The sequence below is a fragment of the Protobothrops mucrosquamatus genome, unplaced genomic scaffold (genome assembly GCF_001527695.2).
Source record: "Protobothrops mucrosquamatus isolate PMUCROS unplaced genomic scaffold, P.Mucros_1.0 scaffold279, whole genome shotgun sequence".
Taxonomy (NCBI): domain Eukaryota; kingdom Metazoa; phylum Chordata; class Lepidosauria; order Squamata; family Viperidae; genus Protobothrops; species Protobothrops mucrosquamatus.
The window spans coordinates 120023-140902 of NW_015386623.1; the positions used below are offsets into that span (position 1 = coordinate 120023).

General features: G+C 36.9%; 1 protein-coding gene across 1 annotated transcript in view; it reads left to right on the forward strand.

The window, feature by feature from the left end:
* Positions 1–20880, forward strand: part of LY75 (lymphocyte antigen 75) — a 72314-nt gene that overhangs the window by 19847 nt on the left and 31587 nt on the right. The window contains exons 5-19 of the mRNA XM_029283921.1: positions 1680–1790; positions 3282–3425; positions 4429–4611; positions 5786–5943; positions 6685–6795; positions 8731–8819; positions 9035–9204; positions 9312–9508; positions 11676–11818; positions 13278–13356; positions 14081–14152; positions 15897–16020; positions 17664–17699; positions 18640–18815; positions 20317–20378. Coding sequence (XP_029139754.1) covers positions 1680–1790; positions 3282–3425; positions 4429–4611; positions 5786–5943; positions 6685–6795; positions 8731–8819; positions 9035–9204; positions 9312–9508; positions 11676–11818; positions 13278–13356; positions 14081–14152; positions 15897–16020; positions 17664–17699; positions 18640–18815; positions 20317–20378 — 1855 coding nt within the window. The remainder of the gene's footprint in view (positions 1–1679; positions 1791–3281; positions 3426–4428; positions 4612–5785; positions 5944–6684; positions 6796–8730; positions 8820–9034; positions 9205–9311; positions 9509–11675; positions 11819–13277; positions 13357–14080; positions 14153–15896; positions 16021–17663; positions 17700–18639; positions 18816–20316; positions 20379–20880) is intronic.

Sequence of the window (20880 nt, forward strand, 5' to 3'; positions counted from 1 at the left end):
CTCAGGCAGGAAACCCTATACCATTTCGGACAAATGGCTGTCCAGTCTCTTCTTAAAAACTTCCAGTGTTGGAGCATTCACTGCTTCTGGAGGCAGGTTGTTCCACTGGTTAATTGTTCTCACTGTCAGGAAGTTTCTCCTTAGTTCTAGGTTGCTTCTCTCCTTGATCAGTTTCCATCCGTTGCTTCTTGTCCTGCCTCCAGGCGCTTTGGAAAATAGCTTGACTCCCTCTTCTTTATGGCAGCCCCTGAGATATTGGAACACTGCTATCATGTCCCCCCTCGTCCTTCTCTTCATCAAACTAGACATACCCAACTCCAGCAGCCGTTCCCTATATTTGATAAGATGAGCGATGATTTTAAAAACCTACCTGTACTAGTATTATTTTGATTGCATACTGGCTGGCTCCCAATGACTAGCAATCATCCTAGTCATTGGGAGCCACCCAGTATGCAATCAAAATAATACTAGTACAGGTAGGCTTGCTTTATGGATTGCCTAATTCAGCAACCATTCAAAATTACAACAGTACTGAAAAAACTTTATGACCAGTGTCTGCATTTATGACTGCAGTGTTCCTCAACTACATAATCGCCATTAGTGAGTATGCATTGTCCTGTGCCTGACCTGTTCTTTTTCTTCCTCCCTCCCTTGCAGAGTAGATAGATGGGAAAGGAAGGGATTAAAACATAATGATGTTTTTTAAGAGGAAAATGCCATTTAAACTAAGTCTTCAAAATGTAGTATCTGGACCTTTACATTTCTATTATTGACTCTACCTGGATATTATTCCCCTCTCAGATCTCAGTATCCCACATGAGACGTACATGGTACTGGTTATATTTAAATAAATATATATTTAAATAAAATTAAAATTAACATTGGTTGCATCTCGTATATGTATAACAGTGGTGGCGAACCTATGGCACGGGTGCCAGAGGCGGCACTCAGAGCCCTCTCTGTGGGCACGCGCGCCATCGCCCCAGTCCTAGGCATTCAGCTGGGTTTTATAAAACCTTTTTGCTTTAGGCCTCCGCCGCCATGTGCAAAAAAATAAATAAATGGTTCAATCAATCAGTCAATTTCAACTTCTTGCGAGAAAAAAAAGGTCTTGCAAAGTTGGAATTGATTGATTGAACTTTTTAGTCCCACCCAGTCTGCTGTTACCATCGCAGCCATGCCCACCCAATGGGCCACACCCACCCGGCACCCAATGATGCATATGTGGGTTTTGGGTTGCAGTTTGGGCACTCGGTCTCTAAAAGGTTCGCCATCACTGATGTATAACATTAAAGTAGGATTATGTTAGCACTAGTTCGCAATCTTAGGCATCCATTCTAAGCCAACAATAAATAAGCTGCAATTTATCATAGCTTTACATTCAAACCAGTTCGAAGATGTAAAAAAAAAAAGTGACATTTTCTTATCACATGTTTTTTTTTAACAAAAACGAATAAATTCATATATTTGTGCAAACACATTCCACATACCATTCAAAAAACAATGAAAATACAGGTTGTTGTCTTAGAACATAATATTGCAGTTGAGCTCAGAGACAAAAGGATAAAGATTTGTTTTTTTGTTGTTTGGTTTTACTGTAGTAGGTAAATCCCAACTATGACTTGATTGATCTGAAACGTTCTGTTCTATTATCATCTACTTTGTTTAAAACTCTCTAGCTAAAGATGGTATCGCAGAAATATTTTGGATTGGATTAAATCAGTTGGATGTTTCTGGAGGCTGGCAATGGTCAGATCATACTCCATTGAACTTCGTGAACTGGAATTCAGGTAACTTGATTTTTACTGTCTTCTCTGTTAATTCATACTTGATGAGCTTTAGAGTAGGGAAAGGAACTGTAACAAGAACTGAGTGAAAAAGATGGAGCTAATGCAGAAGAAGATTTAGATGATGGCAAATCATATCTTTAGTTCACACTGTCCTTGGGTGGAGAACTTGGACATCTTGGCATAGATACTGGAATCTGTTTATCTGGCCTTTCATATCTGTCCATCTAGTGATGTTACCCCTTCCCACCGCCATGTTTATATACAGTCTTCAGCCATTTAACAAGATGTTCTGTATTCTAGTAATGTCATTATTTGATTCCTCCCACTTGGAGTAAGATGATAGGTAACTCATAGCAAACAAATAAGCAGTGGGTCTCTACAGTTATATTTGTAGGCAACAAGTAACCATGTTTGCTGTGGACAGGGTTGCTCTTGTTTTTGTTTTGTTTTGTTTTGCTTGCATTGGCAATCAAGCCATGATTTGGAATACTGAAACTAGTTCAGGTAGGCAGTGGATATAGGCACTGGAGGAGAGCCTACCTCTCATATAGTATGTTGTATCAGGTCTACACACAGCCACCTCAGTTCCTCTCTTCAGGGAATCCCGTACCACCATGACATGCTTCTTTCTCAAAGAGGTTCTTAGGTTTCTTCAATCCAGGGGTTCTGGTTTCTTCCTCGGTGTTCTGTGGCCAGGTTGCACAGGTGCTATGAATTATCCCTTAAGGAAAGAATGACACTGGCACTGAGTACCTTCCAGTCTTCTTGTTTGTTGGGATGGCAGGCTTCCATGTATCTGCTTCTACCAACAGGAGTTCTGCTCTTGCGTGTTCATTTGTCCACTCTTCTTGGAGAGCTTCAGTTGCCCTGTCCAGGAAACCTCGTCTCTTTCTTCTCAAGCCCTTTAATTTTTTAAATCTTTGTTCATAATGCACAGTCTAGAACGGGGGTAGGCAACCTTGGCTCTTTTATGACTTGTGGATTTTAACTCCCAGAATTCCTGAGCCATCCATGCTGGCTCAGGAATTCTGGCAGTTGAAGTCCACGAGTCATAAAAGAGCCAAGGTTGCCTACTCCTGGTCTAGAACAATACTCTCCAACCTTTCCAGCTTTGTGGACCAGTGGAGGGAGTGAGAGGAGAAGGTTCTGCACGAGTGGCAGGTGGGCGTACACTTAGCTTCATTCAGGCAAGCAGCGGGCACATGCACCCACCGCTCACACAAATGGAGCTGCACACGCGCGGTCGTCCATCCACTGTGCGCAGAAGTGGAACTGTTTGCGCATGCTCGCCCGTTTCCACGGCCCAATTCCGAATGGGCCGCTGGTCTAGAATGCAGGGTAAAATCAACAATGGAACTCATTGTGTTGAATTTTTTTTAAATAAAAATACAAATTCTATTATTTTAATCTCATCCTTTGCACTCCAATACCTGTTATAATCCATGATGTGGTGTATCATCAGCCTAATAACGAATCATTACTCTTCTGCAGAGATGCAGAATGTATCTCCACTAGAGGGAAATGATTGTGCAGCTATGAATGCTGAAACAGGTGACTGGAAGAGTTATCCCTGTGATACTCCAATGCCTTATGTCTGCAAGAAACAAGTTAATGACAGTCAGCCGGATTTCCCAGGTGAGTCTGAAATGCACTGTGAATTCAATTTGGGTCTGGTTTTTGCAGCTAAAATGCCAAATCCTTACATAATGGTAAATAAAGCAACTTCAGAACCATTTCAGATTTTCCAAATGCTTGCAGTTATGTTCACAAAACATACCTAATGTGATTACTAAATTAAAACTTTATCAGGATTCACAGTGTACTTTGAAGCAAAAGGGCTAGTTTAGATGTTTGTAAACTTTGTATAGCTTTTTCCTCAAGTTGAAATTACAAGCTCAGCATGGATTCAGTCACTTACGTTTTTATTTAAGTACTTAAAACCATATTCAGTTACCTTGAGGTAAGATGGGAAGCCTATTAAATAAATAAATAAGCAAGCAAGCAAGCGGTATGTGCACAGCCATATATGATTATAGAGAATGTGTAGTAAAATTTGGATTGAATTTTTAAGGTAGGAAAATGCAGTTTTGCAGAAAATATTAATTTTCTTTAATTACACATGGAAGGCTTCAGAGAATTTTTATAATTTCCATTCAAAAGGATCTCAGAAAATTTTATTTGAGGGATTCAATAAAACTTGTTCCCTCTGTAAGTGTGGTGCTGCAGTCTCTTTATGACTTGATTGTAAGTAGGGGCAGTTGCAGAAGTAACCAAGAATATAAAATCTCTATTCTGGCATTAATAGAATTTATTCTGGGTCATTTGTTTAAAAAAATATATCTTGAAGGCAAATGTTGTAAGAGGGACAATTCATGCAGGCTATTTTTGACTTCTACCAGCTGAGCCTTTTTGTCCATCTGATTCAGTATTGTGTACTGTGACAACAATTTTTATTTTTTTTAATTGGAGATTTTTTTTTATTTTTTAACTGGAGATGCCAAAGTTTAAATCTATCGCATCCAAAATTTGTTCCCTTTGAGCTGTGATCCCTTACCTATGGTATCAGTTCTGTATCATTGCTTTTAGAAATTATCGTGTTTTCTAGCAAATTCTTTTCAAGTTCTTTTTTTTTTTAAAGATATTCAGAACAATATTGAGTGTGAATCTGGCTGGTACGCATACAGTGGATTTTGCTATATGCTAAAGAACAAAGCTGCTTCGTGGAATGATTCATATCAGCTATGCAGTGAACTCAACAGTAGCCTCATCAGTATACATTCCTTGGCAGATGTTGAATTAGTTGTTACAAAACTCCACAATGGTAAGTTGGAATGAGTATGAGTTGCTCCTGTTTTTCTTTTAAACAGTACTCCGGGAGAAGGGCGGGATATAAATTAAAATAAAATAAAAAACAAACAGTACGTCCGGGAGAAGGGCGGGATATAAATTAAAATAAAATAAAAAAAAATAAAATTTGAGATTGGAACCTACAGTAAAAACTATTTTATTAAAAATTAATGTAAATCTCTGATATTACTAAATCTATGACCACATGTTCATTAGCTTACAGACAGTTGTTGCTTAATGACCACAATTGGAACCAGCAACTCAGTTGCTAAGCAGCATGGTTGTTAAGCAAGACGTCCCATGACCATAATGGACTTAGAGTCTCACTTCTACCACAGTCATTAAGCAAATCAACCACAGCCGTAAAGCAAGACTCCACATGACCTTGACTTGCAATTTTATGGCTGGCTTCTCCATTGACTCTGCTTATCAGAAGCCAGCTGTCAAGCATGCAAATGGCTATTATGTGACTCCAGTGATACTTCAGCAGTTGCAAGTGCAAAGAGCTGAAGTTATCTTTTCAGTCCAATCATAACTTTGAACAATTGCTAAATAGGGCAGTTGTTAAGCATATTTATTTGCCGTTCAGTGTGGCAAATACAGCAACAGAAAACCCAGTATATACTATTTACTTTGTCTGCTGGCTAAACCTCTTTAATTCCATTATACAAATGAGAAGTGGCCATAGAAAAAGTTCTGTTTTTTATTATATGGTTTTATTTTGTCAGAGAGAGGCTGAGCCAGGGGGAAGAGTCAAGCAGGGAATTAGTTTGGAATCCTTAGGTAGGCAAAAGAAGGCAAGGCAACACACACACACATCCCTGAATGCATTGAGTCTTACCTAGTCTGGTCCAGGTGCAGATTGTCAGTCTGGGAAGATTCCTGTGAAATAAGCATGAGCAACAAAATAGCTAATTGAACTCTACACCAGGGGTCTCCAACCTTGGCAACTTCAAGACTTGTGGACTTCAACTCCCAGAATTCCTCAGCCAACCAAGCTGGCTGAGGAATTCTGGGAGTTGAAGTCCACAAATCATAAAATTGCCAAGGTTGGGGACCTCTGCTCTACACCCTTGGATCTGGTTATCTGTGCCTGACGCTTTTGTCTCTTGATTTTTGAACTGCTTGAATTTCTGCTTCGATTGTAGATATGAAAGACAAAATATGGATAGGATTAATAAATAAAGACATTCCAGCCTTGTTTAAGTGGTCAGATGATTCCAAAGTGGTGTTTACATACTGGGATCAGAATGAGCCAAAGGTTTCCTCCAAAAGCCCTCCAAACTGTGTCTCTTATTCTGGAAAGGTAAGGATCTTTTGGGATGTTTTATAATTACTTGTGTAAAGCGTTTTGTAAACTTCATAAAAGACAAAGTATATGGCTTATTTTATCAGAGAGTGTTTCTTTTGTGCTGAAGAATTAAATTAATTAAAATAATTAAAACAGGAAGGCTGCAGAGTTTCGATGTGATAGTGGTCATTCACATACATCCTTTGGTCATTTGTAATCAAGTGTGACTACGCAATCCTCCACTTATTGGAATTTTTACTAAAATGATTTACTTCTTTGAAAGAAATTTGCAACATAAATAATCTTTAATGAGAGTGAATGAAAAATATTTAAAACCTGCAGAAGGATTTTTCTGTTTAGCAACCCTAGCCATATTTAGCCATAATTAAGCACCTCTCATTTCAGTGGAACTTACATTCATTATTGCAAATTTAAATTTAGTGCATTTTCTCAGTCCAGAAAAATAGGTGGGATTTTCTATAACTCTTGTCCACAGGAGTAACAGGTGAAATGATTAACAATTAAGTTTAATTATATATTTACCTCATTTATGCTACCCTATTTTATTTCTAAGTTCTATGAGAAGTATATCTTAGAGTTATATTTCAAGAATTTAGTGAGGAAATGGGTTTTTTCTGTGTATTTTTACAACTTATGAAAGATAAGTGCAAAGTACATGAACAATTGAAAAAAACATTCATTTGGAAGATTATGACTTTGAGAGTTCTAAAATTATTGGTTTCCTCCTTTTTGTAGTTTGGCCGATGGAACATCCTACCTTGTAACAATAAACTTAAGTTTGTGTGCATGAAAAAAGGAAAAGTTTTAGAGGAACAAAAATCTGATAAGGATTGTTCGCCAAGTAAGGTAAAGCTAGAACAAAAATTTCTGTTCTAAATGAAAGATGAACTTTAATTTCGTATACCTAACATTGTTGCTGCTTCAACAATAAGTTACATTATTATTGAATGTACATTTTATTATTAGAGTACATTTTAATAGATTTGTTCCATAATTCTTCTCATTTCTGTGTTGTGACTATTTCTTTAGTTTGCATCCATTTTATTATACAGTTCTTTATTTGCTCAGTCTCCAGGTAACTAATTATATATATGCCCTAGTAGTTGATATTGATTCTGAATGAGCATTTCAAATTCTGTCATTTTTCTTAAAAGTCCTCCCTCATTTTTGTGGTCAATTTTTCCCCCTCCAGCAATTTGTAAGTACATCAACCTTGATATGTTCCAGCCTTTGTCAAGTAGTTATTGGTATGTTCATGGAATCTAAATGGACTGTATATGCATAATAAATGTACTTTTCGTACTATAGTTAGCTCCAAAATGGAAAGTATTTAAAGGAGAGACCAACACTGAAATTGTTGGACTTACTATTTTTCTCATAATATTTTATTTATTAGATTTGTTATCCATCTCACTTTGAGGTGACTCCATATTTTTACCAAGCTTTGTCTTATATTATGTCCTTTTAAAAATTTCATATCCTTGAACCATAAGTTTTTATGAAGCCTGTTAGTTAGACAGGCTCCTTCTAATGTTAATGTTCTATTGTTTGCAGATTTTATTCATTCTGTTAGTCATGATAAATATTTTGCAATATAATACACTTTAAAGTTTGGAAGAATGAGACACCACTTCTGTCTTTTGAGTCTTGTAAAGTTTAAACTACTAAATTAAACTCCAGGATTTTTCCACTCCATATAAATTTACTTACAGTTTTTTGCCATTCTTGTACATTTTTTTCTGGAATTTGAATAGGTATCATTTGAAATGAATAAATTCTTAAATCACAATTGATTCTAACCAAGAAAGCTTTTAAGTTTTTCCACCTTTCAAGATTTCTTTTAACTTCTGTCTATAATTTGACTTGATTATTTCCTGTGAAATACAACCCAGATATTTCAGAGAAACTATTATTTGGCAGCCAAATTCCTCCCATTGGAAATTATTTTCTTCCTGCATTAAATCTCATGCTTTTTTTAACATTGATTTTATATGCAGAGAATTCTCCAAAGCCTTGGGATATTTTACGTAACTATCTTATTGTATTTCATAGTTCTATGATTTTTACTCTCATTAGTTTTTTACAGATGCTAATGTTTTGACTTGTATATCACTAGTTTAGAAACCCATATGAGGATTCAAGAAATGGGTTTTACACACAGGATGGCCATACGTCCATTGGAAGACTGAAAGGATCAAATTAGGGACAGATCATCAGGGATCTATCTCTCTGGTCACTTAGTCGATACCAACTTTACCATTCATAACCAATCAATTTTGATATCCCTCAAAAAATCAATACATCTAAAGACTAGATAGTTACTTGTCTGAAATGGTATAGGTTCTCCTGCTTGAGCAGGGGGCTGGAATAGAAGTCATTCAAGGTCCCTTCCAGATCCTATCCTATCCTATCCTATCCTATAAAGCTAGGAGGATAACCATTCTCTAGCAATTTTTCCAATTATCTTTCTGTATTTAAACAAGCATTATATCACTGAAAGTTCCAGTTGAAAGTCTGTCTTGAAGTTTCGGCTGCATACGAAAGCGTATGTGTTTCAATTTTACATACAGTTTCTGTTTTAAGGAAACTGTTATGTAAAACTTACATTTTAATGATATGGTTTTATGGCAAGATCTTAAAATGAAATAAATAGCAAGCTGTTTGTGAAAAATAAGAGGGCAGAAGCAGTAGCTCACCATTCCTATCTTACGATTAATGTGATCACTTTATATCCCATGTTGCCTTTACCTTTGAATAAATGATTATCATCCTTTAAATTAGGAATGGAAGAAACATGGAGATTATTGCTATAGGATTGACAAGAATGAAGTCTCCTTTGGAAGCGTGTGCAATCTTACTATAGCAAACAGGTATTGTACAGTGAATGCATAAAATTGTTCAGGCGATGGCTGATTTGCCAAATATTTTTTAAATTAAAAGCAATTTAAATTTAAGAAATTTAAGTTTTCTTAAAGTTGAAAATATTGTGCTATACCTTGCAGAAATATTCTCTTTAATCCTAGCTAAATACATTTTGTACATCTGGTGATAATTATTCTTTGTATTGAATTTCTGACCTTTACAGATTTGAACAAGAATTTATAAATAATTTAATCAGAATGCATAATAAAGTTGAAGAAAAGTACTTCTGGACTGGCTTGCAAGATATCAGCTCGTCAGGAGAGTATAAATGGGGAAGTGTGGATGGAAAGAATGAAATGCTAACATACACAAATTGGGGTTTCTTTCAACCAGGTAAAATATTGAACTTAGAGAAATGCTAATACTTGCTTCATAATACAGCCTTGGGTGACTGTTTTCTTAAAAATATTGCATAAGTAATTGAAACAATAACTTTTTAGAATTTCGCGGAGGATGTGTGGCAATGTCAAGTGGAAGATACCTTGGAAAGTGGGAAGTCAAGAATTGCCAAACATTTAAAGCTTACTCTATTTGCAAGAACTACATTGGACCAAAGAGAGAAGCAGAGATACTGCCAAAAATCACTGACCCTTGCCCACAAGGGTGGTCCAGAGGTTCAGGTCTTGCTTGTTACAAGGTATTACCTCAAGCTTATTAAATTATTATATCCTTTCTGTTGAATTACATTCTCTCGGTTCTTAAGAAAATATACTCTTGTATAGGGTTTCCTGCCTGAGCAGGAGGTTGGACTAGATGACCCCTCTCTTTCTCTCCCTCTCCCTCTCTCTCTCTCCCTCTCTCTCTCTCCCCCCCCCTCTCAGTTTTATAATCCCCTAAACCAGGAGTAGGCAACCTTGGTTCTTTTATGACTCGTGGACTTCAACTCCCAGAACTCCTGAGCCAGCATGGCTGGCTCAGGAATTCTGGGAGTTGAAGTCCACGAGTCATAAAAGAGCCAAGGTTGCCTACCCCTGCCCTAAACTATCTAAGCTTTAATATTAACTCATTGTGGAATGTTTTTCTTTAAAAAAACATACAAATTACTATTATTTGTTACATATTTTCCCAAAGCAAGATTTTAAAAGTATTTTTACATTTTTAAAGCCATAAAAATAAGCTTTTTAAAAAAAGAATGCTTCCCCGAATGCAACTTTTAGATACATACTTTGTTTTTCAGAAATATTTCTGCAAGCAAATCAATTTTGTGTTTATGAATCTTTGAGCAAAGAAAAATAGGTGCTGGTGGGCTTCATTCAGTGCTACCCTTTCTACTGCAACAAATCTATTACATTAAATGTTATGAATTTGCCCTAATACAGATCCATGTTGAATTCCTTTGGCAATTTTAATCTTGAATTATTTTGAGATGGTCTGAGCAGTTCTGTTGGCCTAACTTGGAGGAATTCTGTGGAGTTCCCATTTTTCCCGAAGCTGCCTCTCCCATCCCTTATGTTGGATTCTTCAGAGATAAGAGAGGCTTTCTGGGGGGAAAAAGAAATAAGTGAAAAAGCATTTCTTTCAGTTAGAACTTCAAATGGATGGAATAGCAGTCTTGGGACATGATAACCAACCAAAGAAATGAAGTGATGAAGTTCTGATAAATTTGAAATGAAGCAAAACAGAAATGTTGATAACCAGATTAGAAAGTTCATTATTCTCCAGCATGAGGATGGAGAATCCACGAGTGGGTTGTCTTATTCTTCCTGCTCAAAGTAGACTAAGTCTGGAAAGTTGCCATGCCTCCTGCTGGGCTAGAGCAATCCCAGTTTACGACTTAGTCTCTTGCTCAGCAGGACGCACAATTTTTGGTTCCTTTGCAGACTTAACAGACAGGTTGTATATCCCCTCGTGGATTCTCATCGCAGTGAGTTATTTTTTTCTTTTTCCTTTGGCTCCATTTTTTGTTAAGCTTCCATCTCGGACAGTGGTCTCACTTACCTTACTGTCAGAATCGTGGGAGAGATTTCCAGCTAGTTTCAGGGATCCCCTGGCAGCTGCAGCCTCCCGGTCATCTGGGAAGACTTTCCCACAGTGCGGGTCGTTCCGCCGCATGCAAACGACCCCCAACTGATCAGAACACCGGTGTGCCTCTTCAGAGGGCCTGTCAGGCTCATCTTCTTGAGTTCTCTCACGGGCTTCTCAATTCGTGCAGTTCGGGTTCCCGACCATCTGACCGATTCTAAGCCTCCCAACCATCTGACCTACTTTCCTAGTGTGGAAAAAGCTTTGTCAAGGGCGAGCGGCCCGACTGACAGCGCAGCAACGAACATTCCTCAGGTCCTAGCCGGCTCTGTCAGCATTAAATGGGCCGTTATTTTTGGCATGTTTGGCGCGGCCGCCATTTTGGGCACCATGCGAGCGGCCGTTGGCTTCATTTGATACAGATTGCCGGACCCAGGATCGGACATTGGCTTTTTGGAATCGGGGGCGATTGTTTCTGATTGCTCCCCAGGGCCTCTGTCCAGCGCCTTTGAATTTTCGCCATCAGTAGCTCTATTCAATCAGGGCTGCCGCCATTTTAGGACTTACCTCCTCTGGAGTGGCATCAGAGGCCTACGCCCCTCTCTATAATGTCCTAATTAACTCGATTGGGGAATTCAAGCACTGTCTGACTGTGTGGGGTGTGAGTACTAAGACTCTCCCTCAGAAAGCAGCCTTTATTACTAGGCCCTGAAGCAAAACAGAAATGTTAATAACCAGATTGGAAAGTTCATTAATTTGTAAAAGTAATAGGCATATATGTTTAAAAAAATAATAATATTGTACAGCGATAAAATGAATTTTTTTTCTATTTCCTTACAAAGTTTTTTCACAAGGAAAGAGTGCTGAGAACCAGAACTTGGGAAGAAGCTGAGAGATTTTGTGAAGCTCTTGGAGGACATCTTCCTAGCTTCAGCCACCCAGAAGAAGTTAGGGAACTCCATATGATACTGAGGGAGATCATCAGGTGACGTTCTCAAGAGTTTAGCATTTTAGCGAATTCAACTGACGTCTAAATATATCTTCATGTATTTTACCACGACAGAGGTGATTGATAAAGTAGCCTTATAGCTTTTAAAATGCTTGAACAGTCAAGCAATCTTAACCAATCTCTTAGAGGCATCTTGAGGCGGAGGAAAGAGAGGCAAATGGTTCCTGGGCAGTCCTTTTCAGTGAGAAGGAGAAGTTCCTCTGTTTTTTCCCCCTAAAAAATTTAATGTTATTACAGTGTGATTTCATATTGCTTTTATTATCAACTACAGAAAACTGTTTCAAGGATCAGTTACTGTCAAGAGTTGAATCTTTCCAATATTTATATGTCATCTCTTTTATATGCTGATTACCATTAGGAGTAAGTGTGTCACCATCACCAACATCAAATCTTTCATACAATCAAAGACCAGCATAAGGAGACTGTGTATATTTGAGATTATTTCTAGAAGAAATAAAGACTGTTGGAGACGATGATGAGTGGGCAGAAACTGGTATACTTTGGGGCATAGAGGGAGGACAGCAAAAAATGTAGATACGTAAAATTAGAGATATTTCTGGAATGTCCCTGGAAGAATTGCAGGTTTTTCACCAAGGCCAGACAAGTTAGAGGACATTTGTCTCTATTGAGCCCAACTCAAGGGCAGCTGATTAACTAATTTGCTAAAGAAAAAGATTTGTGGCTGCCAAAGGACCTGCTGAGTTATTGTATTTTTTTTATCTACCGTATATTACTTGGGTAAGCCAAGAATTGTAGGTATCGAAATACATTTCAAAAATCAGGCTTGGCTTTTCTGCAGATGGGCTTATCCGCAAATATGTACATAATACCTTTTAAAAGTACCCCTAATTCCCATATATTTTCCTGGATAAGCCAATCTGTAAATAAATAAATCCACAAAATGTTAACAAAAATATCATTTTAAAAAATGCAGCGTGCTATCAGCAGAGAGCACATTTTTCATGGTATTTTGCTTTAAAATTCCAGAGTTGACTTTATTTACAGATGGACTTATTTGTAAGTCTATATAATACAGTATGTATTTATTTACTGGCATTTATATCCCCCTAAGTGCTTTGCCTTTCACTACATAAATACCACCCAGCTTCTATTTTTGTTTTTTTTGGGGGGGTGACTTCTGAATCTAGATTCTAAACCATTGAAGCCAAGCCCATTTCTTCTTTCTTTGTTTTCTAACTTTTAATCACTTATGTGTTGCAGGCTTTATATATGCAGGTTCTCAGGGGAACATTTATAAAGAAAAGTATATGCAATGCTGAGCCAGCAGATTAGCAAAATAATCTTTCACATACTTTCAGATTTGAGCATCTCAAAGAGCAATTATCTTAAATGACGAAAGTGGTCACCAAATACCTAAAAGTAATAAAACAATTAAGTGGAACATTCCTTTTCATTTTTACTTTTTTATTTACAGTGATGACAGATGGGTCTGGATTGGACTAAATAAGAGGAATCCTGATCTGGGATCATGGCAATGGAGTGATGATAAGCCAGTAAGTTAAGCTGACCATACCTAGAATACTAAATGATCCAATCGTAGGTGGGAGAATATTGGTGAAATTCTGAAGTTGAAAAGCTTTGAAAGAAAAACAGAAAAAGTAAAACAGGCTTTAAATAACAAATAATGTACGGTAGCTTAAATTGGTTATGAAAATGTTCAGAAATTCAAAACCTATGCCATTTGACTATTATTCTATATAAAATTACTTTAAGGAGGACTTGTTTTATTTAGACATAATTACACACATGGAAGACCTCATATAGGGACACTATTGTGATCATTTCTTGGGAAGGGAGGGAGGGAGAAAAAAAGGAAAGAAAGAAAAAGAAAAGAGAAAGAAAGAAAGAAAGAAAGAAAGAAAGAGAAAGAAAGAAAGAAAGAAAGAAAGAAAGAAAGAAAGAAAGAAAGATAATAATAATAAATGCCTACATAGAATTCAGGCTTTCATAGAATGAATCTAAAGTTCTGGATTATGATCAGTAACCAATTCATAATGTGACCTTTAACAAATTAGCAAAGACTTTGTCATGAAATTTCAGAAGATAATCTGGTTCAGTTTACTAACAATATATATCTATTAATGAGTGTTGACAGTACTCTTTTTATGTTCTCAAGATTCCTGTCCCTACAGTACTGGGATATTGTGGCTATTGTTACTAAAACATATTAATTAAAGTTAATAACATAACAGCTTTAAAATCATTCTTCATCCATAGGTCTCTACTGTTGTTATGCCCCTGGAATTTAGAGAAGATGACTATGATCTTCGAGATTGCGCAGCTGTCAAGGTGCATTGTGACATTTTTTGATTACTAACTCCTAAAGAGAAGGAAATACTAGAAGAATCAATGCTATTTTTTGTAAAATAACTCAGTTGACCCAATGCTTGCAATAATTCCTGCAATTTAGACACTTAGACTGCCCTAGGGGATTTTTAACCTGTGCTCAGTTAAATTTTCTTTTTACTATGGAATTGCTTCATCACATTTAGCAGGAAATTAAGTTTTAGATTACAGTCCTAAAAAAAAAAAAAGGTGTGTGTGTGTGGGGGGGAAATACTGTACTGCTTCCACAGCCTGCCTGTTTGAACAGCCTAGGAGAGATGTGTAGGAAGCAAGCTTGCATTACTCTGATGATTTGGGCCTTCTTGTTTTCTCACACACAAGTCACCTTGATTTTGAATGGAGGAAATTAATATATCAGTTCCAGATGGAGCCAAAAACAGTCCTGGAATTTTTAAACAGAATGAATCCAAGGTCGTCCTTGTGACTACTGTCTCATCCCCAAAACACCCTAATCTTATTTCTGGCAGGAACATAGACATAACTAAAATCTCCTGAATGCTTGCAACCTTCTTGCAATGCCCTGGCATGTCCATCTTACTCATATCCTTCCTGAATATCTAATTCAGGGGTCTTCAAATGTGGCAACTTTAAGACTTGTGGACTTCAACTCCCAGAATTCCTCAGCCAGCCAGGGCTGGCTGAGGAATTCTGGGAGTTGAAGTCCACAAGTCTTAAAGTTGCCACATTTGAAGACCCCTGATCTAATTGGTTAAGGCTGCTGTCCCAACCAGAATAAAACAGCCCTTTTCAACTATGTTATATTTGTAAATATTACACTGGAATGCAATAATGTGCATAATATAATTTGTCCTGAAAAGTATAGTAGCAGTGATCCTTTCAATAGGTTGTTTTATTTAGCTGGAAAAAGAAATTCTAATTTAAAGTAGGTATGTACAGTTTTTGACAAATATTTCAAATATATTTGCTTATAAATATATCAAGCATAGCACAGCAATTTGCTTATAAATATATATCAAGCCTAGCACAGCAATCTCATACTTCAGTTCTGAGTAAGTATTGCTTTGCAGTAGTTTAATCCTGTTAAGAGTAAGTCCCACTGGATTTAATGGGACTATTCTCAGCTAAGGGAAAGAACATTTAGCCCTTATCTTACCTGATCCTTTTCTACTTCTGCATTTATTATTCATCTATATCCTGCTTTTACCTATTGGAGATCCAGGCATATGCCTGGAATATTTCCCTTTTGTTGATTACCAGCTGAAAAGAATAACTTTCAAAACTGCTTTTCCTCATCAAGCAATTACCCAGTATTAAATGGAAACATTCTTCTGTAACAACAATATTTGTTGTGGTGGCGCAGTGGTTAGAATTCAGTATTGCTGGCTAACTCTGCCCTCTACCAGCTCAAAGTTGGGTCAGCCTTCCATCCTTCCAGGGTCAGTAAAATGAGGACCCAGATCGTTGGGGGCAATATGCTGACTCTATAAACCGCTATACAGCACTGTGAAGCAGTATATAAGTCTAATTACTATTGCTATTTTTTAGCCTGTAACTAGAATCCCTTGTACATTTAAAAGAAAATTCCGCTGAACACAAGAGATTTATAATAATGAATTAATAAGAAGGAAGGGAATCTTTTTTAACAGAATTTAGTTATGGACACTTGAGAGTTATTACTAAAAGAAATAATGCATATTACCACTGCTTTTCTTTTGTAATTATACAGACCCTTGGACAAAAACGCCGGCCGCCGTGGCATATTTACCCTTATGGAGATAAAGAAGAGGATTTCTACTTAAAACCTTTCCATTGTGATGTAAACCTTGAATGGGTATGCCAGATCGCTAAAGGTAAATTTGGGTTTCAGTTGTTGTTGTTTTTTAGAAAGGGGATCTGTTGTATTTAGCATGGTTCATTCCAGATAAAAGCGTGCAGGATAAAAGCATTAAATTTAGGGTTAGTTTTTCCTTCATTTTATTCAACATGTTAGCATTATGACTGGCCAATTTCCTGTAACTCTAAAAAAATCTGAGTTCTAAAAATACCAGGTTTTTCCCCCCAGACTTTGAGTTAGTTTCTATCTGACTAAGGGTTAAATCAAATGTAGAAGTCCCATCATTGCATACATTATTTCAAGAATGGGTGTATTACATAAAAGCCTTTTCTTTCTTTTTCTGTCCTACTGCTAACCAGTATCAATATCCCCCAACTAGGATTTGGCAGTGTATCCCAGACTTCATGATTTTCCCTGAGTAATCTTATTTCCCAGGCAAGGCTTGGCATAAGTCAATTTGGCAGACCCAATTTGGCTGAATAAGAATTTTTAGTGCCAGCAACAACGAAACCAAACAAACATTGATAGAAAAATACAGATGCCTCTCATTCTTATAGTGGTTCAGATCCGTGCCTTTTTCTTCCTACAAATTAACAGACTCGCATGGTGTCTTTGAAGCAGGGCAATTATTAAAGATATGCTTAATTGCCAACTCTTGATCTGAGAACCACGGGCCCATCATACACTTTCCAAATGTAAAACTACATTTTGACTTTCCATCCAATTTACCTAAAGGGCCAACAATGCTGCTAAACGAAACAGCACAATACGGATGTATCTCAAGCTAGATATTCAAATATTATGTTTTAGTTTAGTGTGCAGCCCAGGGTTTCTCAGTTGGAGTTTCACAGAATCCTAGGATTCTGCGAGAGGTCACTAAAGGTTTCCTGGGGAACCGTGATTTGTTTTTTTTTAAAAAGCAGAGACTGAACAAAATCCCTCCAGCCTCCAACCCTTGATTGGCCCCCTGGAGCCCACATGAACTGCTGGCTGGGGCAGGAATTTTACATACACACACACACACGCACGCACGCACACACACACATGAAAACTGAGGCAGGTGCAATGCTGGGGGGCAGTGTTTTCAAATCATAAATTCTTTTTATGTTTTGGAACAAGATTTTACCAACAAAACAGGCCAATTGATAGAGCAGTGGGGGTAATTTCTTTGCTTTCTCTCTGGCTATTAGTGGAGAAAAAATTAATTCCATTGTATTGAAGTAATTGTCCTCTGAATAATCACATGTATCTTATTCCATTTGCTGCTATTTGCAGTACCCTCTTGGAGTATGATAATATTGTGTCTTTATACAACTCTTTCCAAGAACTCTTTATAGATTTTTGATCAGTTAAATGTTGGATTTTTTTTTAACCACTTGAGTCTGAAAGTGTAGTATTGATAGCAAAAGAAAACCTGCCTTAAACAGAAAGAAGCAGCCCTTGAGATTAGAGTTGCTTTTTAGAATTTAGATTCATGCCTCAATTAGATTCAGTTTTTTAAAATGACTCGAGACACTTTATATGTATGGAAAGTGTTAAATTATTGTTGAATTCAGGTTTGAACATTCCTGTGACAAGTGACACAGCCGAGAGAGACAGAGAGATTAGATATGTAGATACATTAGATATACTAGTGATAGGCTTTTCCTTTATCAACAGGTACTATTCCAAAGACACCTGAATGGTACAAACCAGGTAAGATTATTTCTTAGTTTTCATACACTTCATTGTAGTTGAACTCAGGGACTTTTCTTTCCACAGCCTCATGGCGGTTTTATTGTTCGCTTAATCCCAGTTCAGGTATTGCAGATAGCTGGAATGTGCATGGGAGTTTTTGTGCATTGCATAAATAATATATTTTGTAAAACAGTAGCATTCCATATTGTGTGTGTGTGTGTATGATTGAAACTTGAAATAAGATTTATATAATTGAAATTTGAAATAAGTACTACCTTTATCCAAAAGAAACTTGGCCAAGCTTCAGGAATAACTAGGAAGTTATTCCAACTCTGATTCTGTGACATTGAAGTGTTGACACGTCATGATGTCATTGCATAAATGGTAAGCTCATATCATGATGCAAGTACATCATATTATTTGTATGTGGATGTCACTATGTCACTTATTCCTACTCCACACAGACGCCCATAAGTCACAGAATAATGTATTTATTTGTTCGATTTTTGGTTGATTATAAATCATTAAATCATCAGGAAATAAAAGGCAGAAGTTACAGATAGTGATAATTATCTTCCCGACATGACCATTCATGAAAAGTTTTAGGTGTAACTCAGTCTTTCTTGCACTAGAGAGTTGACCAAAACATGTAATTAGTAAGAAAGTTGGTCAGTTTAATTGTCAAAGAACTTATTGACTTAATAAACTTGTTAACTTTAGCAAAATGATTAATGTGATGAAGTGAGTTGTAATGTTTTTGCTTGAAATCAGACTTGGAGGAACTGAAGTCAGATTCAGTCATTTGTTTCTAAGTCAGATGCCCAGCATTTTTAATTTTGATTCACACGTCCTCCCTCCCCCCACCCCCGTTACATCATGATTCAGATTGTATGGAGTTGCTGGTTCATGTTAGGTTGTACTGAGTATAAGCTTCGTATGTGATTTTCTTTCTTTGTAGACGAAGAAGGAATTCATGGGCCAACAGTGAATATTGATGGGTCAGAATTCTGGTTCGTGGCAAATAAGACTTTGAGCTATCAAGAAGCTTCCATGTATTGTTCCAAGAGTGGAAGTGACTTAGCTTATGTGACCTCTTTCACAGCGCTGAATGGAATTCTAAACACAATTTTAAAAGTAATGTGTTAATTTATATTCATCCCTTTTCTTTGTGGATTTTGATGGAGGGTATTTTTAGGGGTGCATTAACCCGATCAGAGACAAATTACTTTAGTTTTCCATTAAAAAAAAAAGAGCAGGAAACCATGCTGCTGTTGTTCAGTAATTTGTTACTAAAATTCAGCAGTGAGATCTGGGTGACTCGGGAGATCATGTGAAATCTGTGGATTGCTCATATCTGCACTTTGTGCTATAGCATGTCATGTGCATCTCTACTGCTCTATCCATGAATAGATACAACAATAAAAGGTTAATTTTGGGTTGACTATTAAGATATTTTAATGGGGAATTTGGCTTAATTCACTTGAAAGAAGTTATAGAAGGAAGCCAGTTGCCATAATTGAAGCAAACTATGGCTACGTCTTTTCTGGGGGTTTTGTTTTTTGTTTTGGATACAGGTAGTCCTCGACTTACAACAGTTCTTTTAGTGTCTGTTCAGAGTTACAACAGCACTGAAAAAAGTAACTTACGATTGTTTTTCACACTTATTACTATTGCTGCATCCACATGATCAAAATTCAGATGCTTGGCAACTGCCTCATATATATGACGGTTGCAGTGTCCGGGAGTAATGTGATCACTTTTTGGGAACTTCTGATCAGCAAAGTCCATTGGGAATCCAGAATCACTTAACAACCGTGTAACTAACTTGACAATTGCAGTGATTCACTTAACCACTGTGGCAAGAAATATCGTAAAATGGGGCAAAATTCACTTAACAACTGTCTCACTTAGCAACAGAAATTTTGGACTCAATTGTCATAAGTCGAGGACTAACTGTAGTTAAGAGAGTATCCTTCATTCACCCTGAGGCAGTGGTTAACTGGGAAATCCAAGTTCTAGTGCCACATTAGTCACAGAGGACTGACTTTGGGTTGGTATATTCTCTCAGCCCAATCTATCTCACAGATGGTTATTAATGGGTGGCAAAATAGGTCTTGCACTGCATATGACTTAAATATGATCTCATCCAAGTAAGATTACAGAGCTTGGGAAAATCATAGATGGCTTCTTAGTTGGATCAAATTATAGGTTAAGTCAGCATGAATCACATTTACCATAAAGCCAGTCTTATTAAGATACCTGGATTTAATTTCTCCCTCACTTATGATGTGCCTGCATTAAATCTTGCTGGTTTTTTCATTGTCTTCCTTCTAATTTCTTATGTATTATAATACATTGTCTTACGGCATTAGCAGTATTACTGCAGATACTGTGCTGCAGTAAACTTAGCATTTCTCTATTATTATGGTTGTATAAAATGTTTTTACATTGGACATTAGAGTTCCCTAAAAAGCAGTTGAGAAAAACATCTAACTAATCATTAGTCATGAGGGTTTTTGAGCTCTTCTCAAAGATTGCTTCGCTCTCGTGCAATTGAGAAACATTTTTCAGTATTGCATGGAAGAGAGTAACATTGGATATTGCATTTCACGCTAATACAATCTGCTTTTGGCAGTTATCGGATGAGAATCAGAACTGGTGGTTCAAATACAGAATTCCAACAATTCACTACCGTTCGTCGTAAGTAGAAAAATCCATCTGTGTTGTTCAAAAGATTATTTATTTTATGAAAACTATTTACCAAGTGCAATGCTGTATCTGCCACATATGACTGAAGGTCAGATATTGAAATGGTAAATCTCAGGAGTGGGGGTATTTTAACACTACGTTTTGTCCTTAAAACATATTTTTACAATGGCTCAAATGGAAATTCAAGAACAATGGATTGGTTAAAGGTTTGCTACCTCTGTTCCATAAACAGTTGCATATGAGCTAGCGGGAGGCAATATTTTGCAAGATTTAGTGCAAACAATTGTGCTAGTAGCCATGTTTTACACTTTTTTTTGAAAAATTGGCAATTGGAGGCACGCCTTTGAATTTTTATTTTTTGGCTACATTAAGAAAAACCCTTCAATATATGTGGGAGCATATCTCTGCACCAGGTCCAATTTTTATTTTAAAATGCAAATGAAAAAGAAAAACGTGAAAGCAGTTTTGTGTGTATACTTATACGGGACAG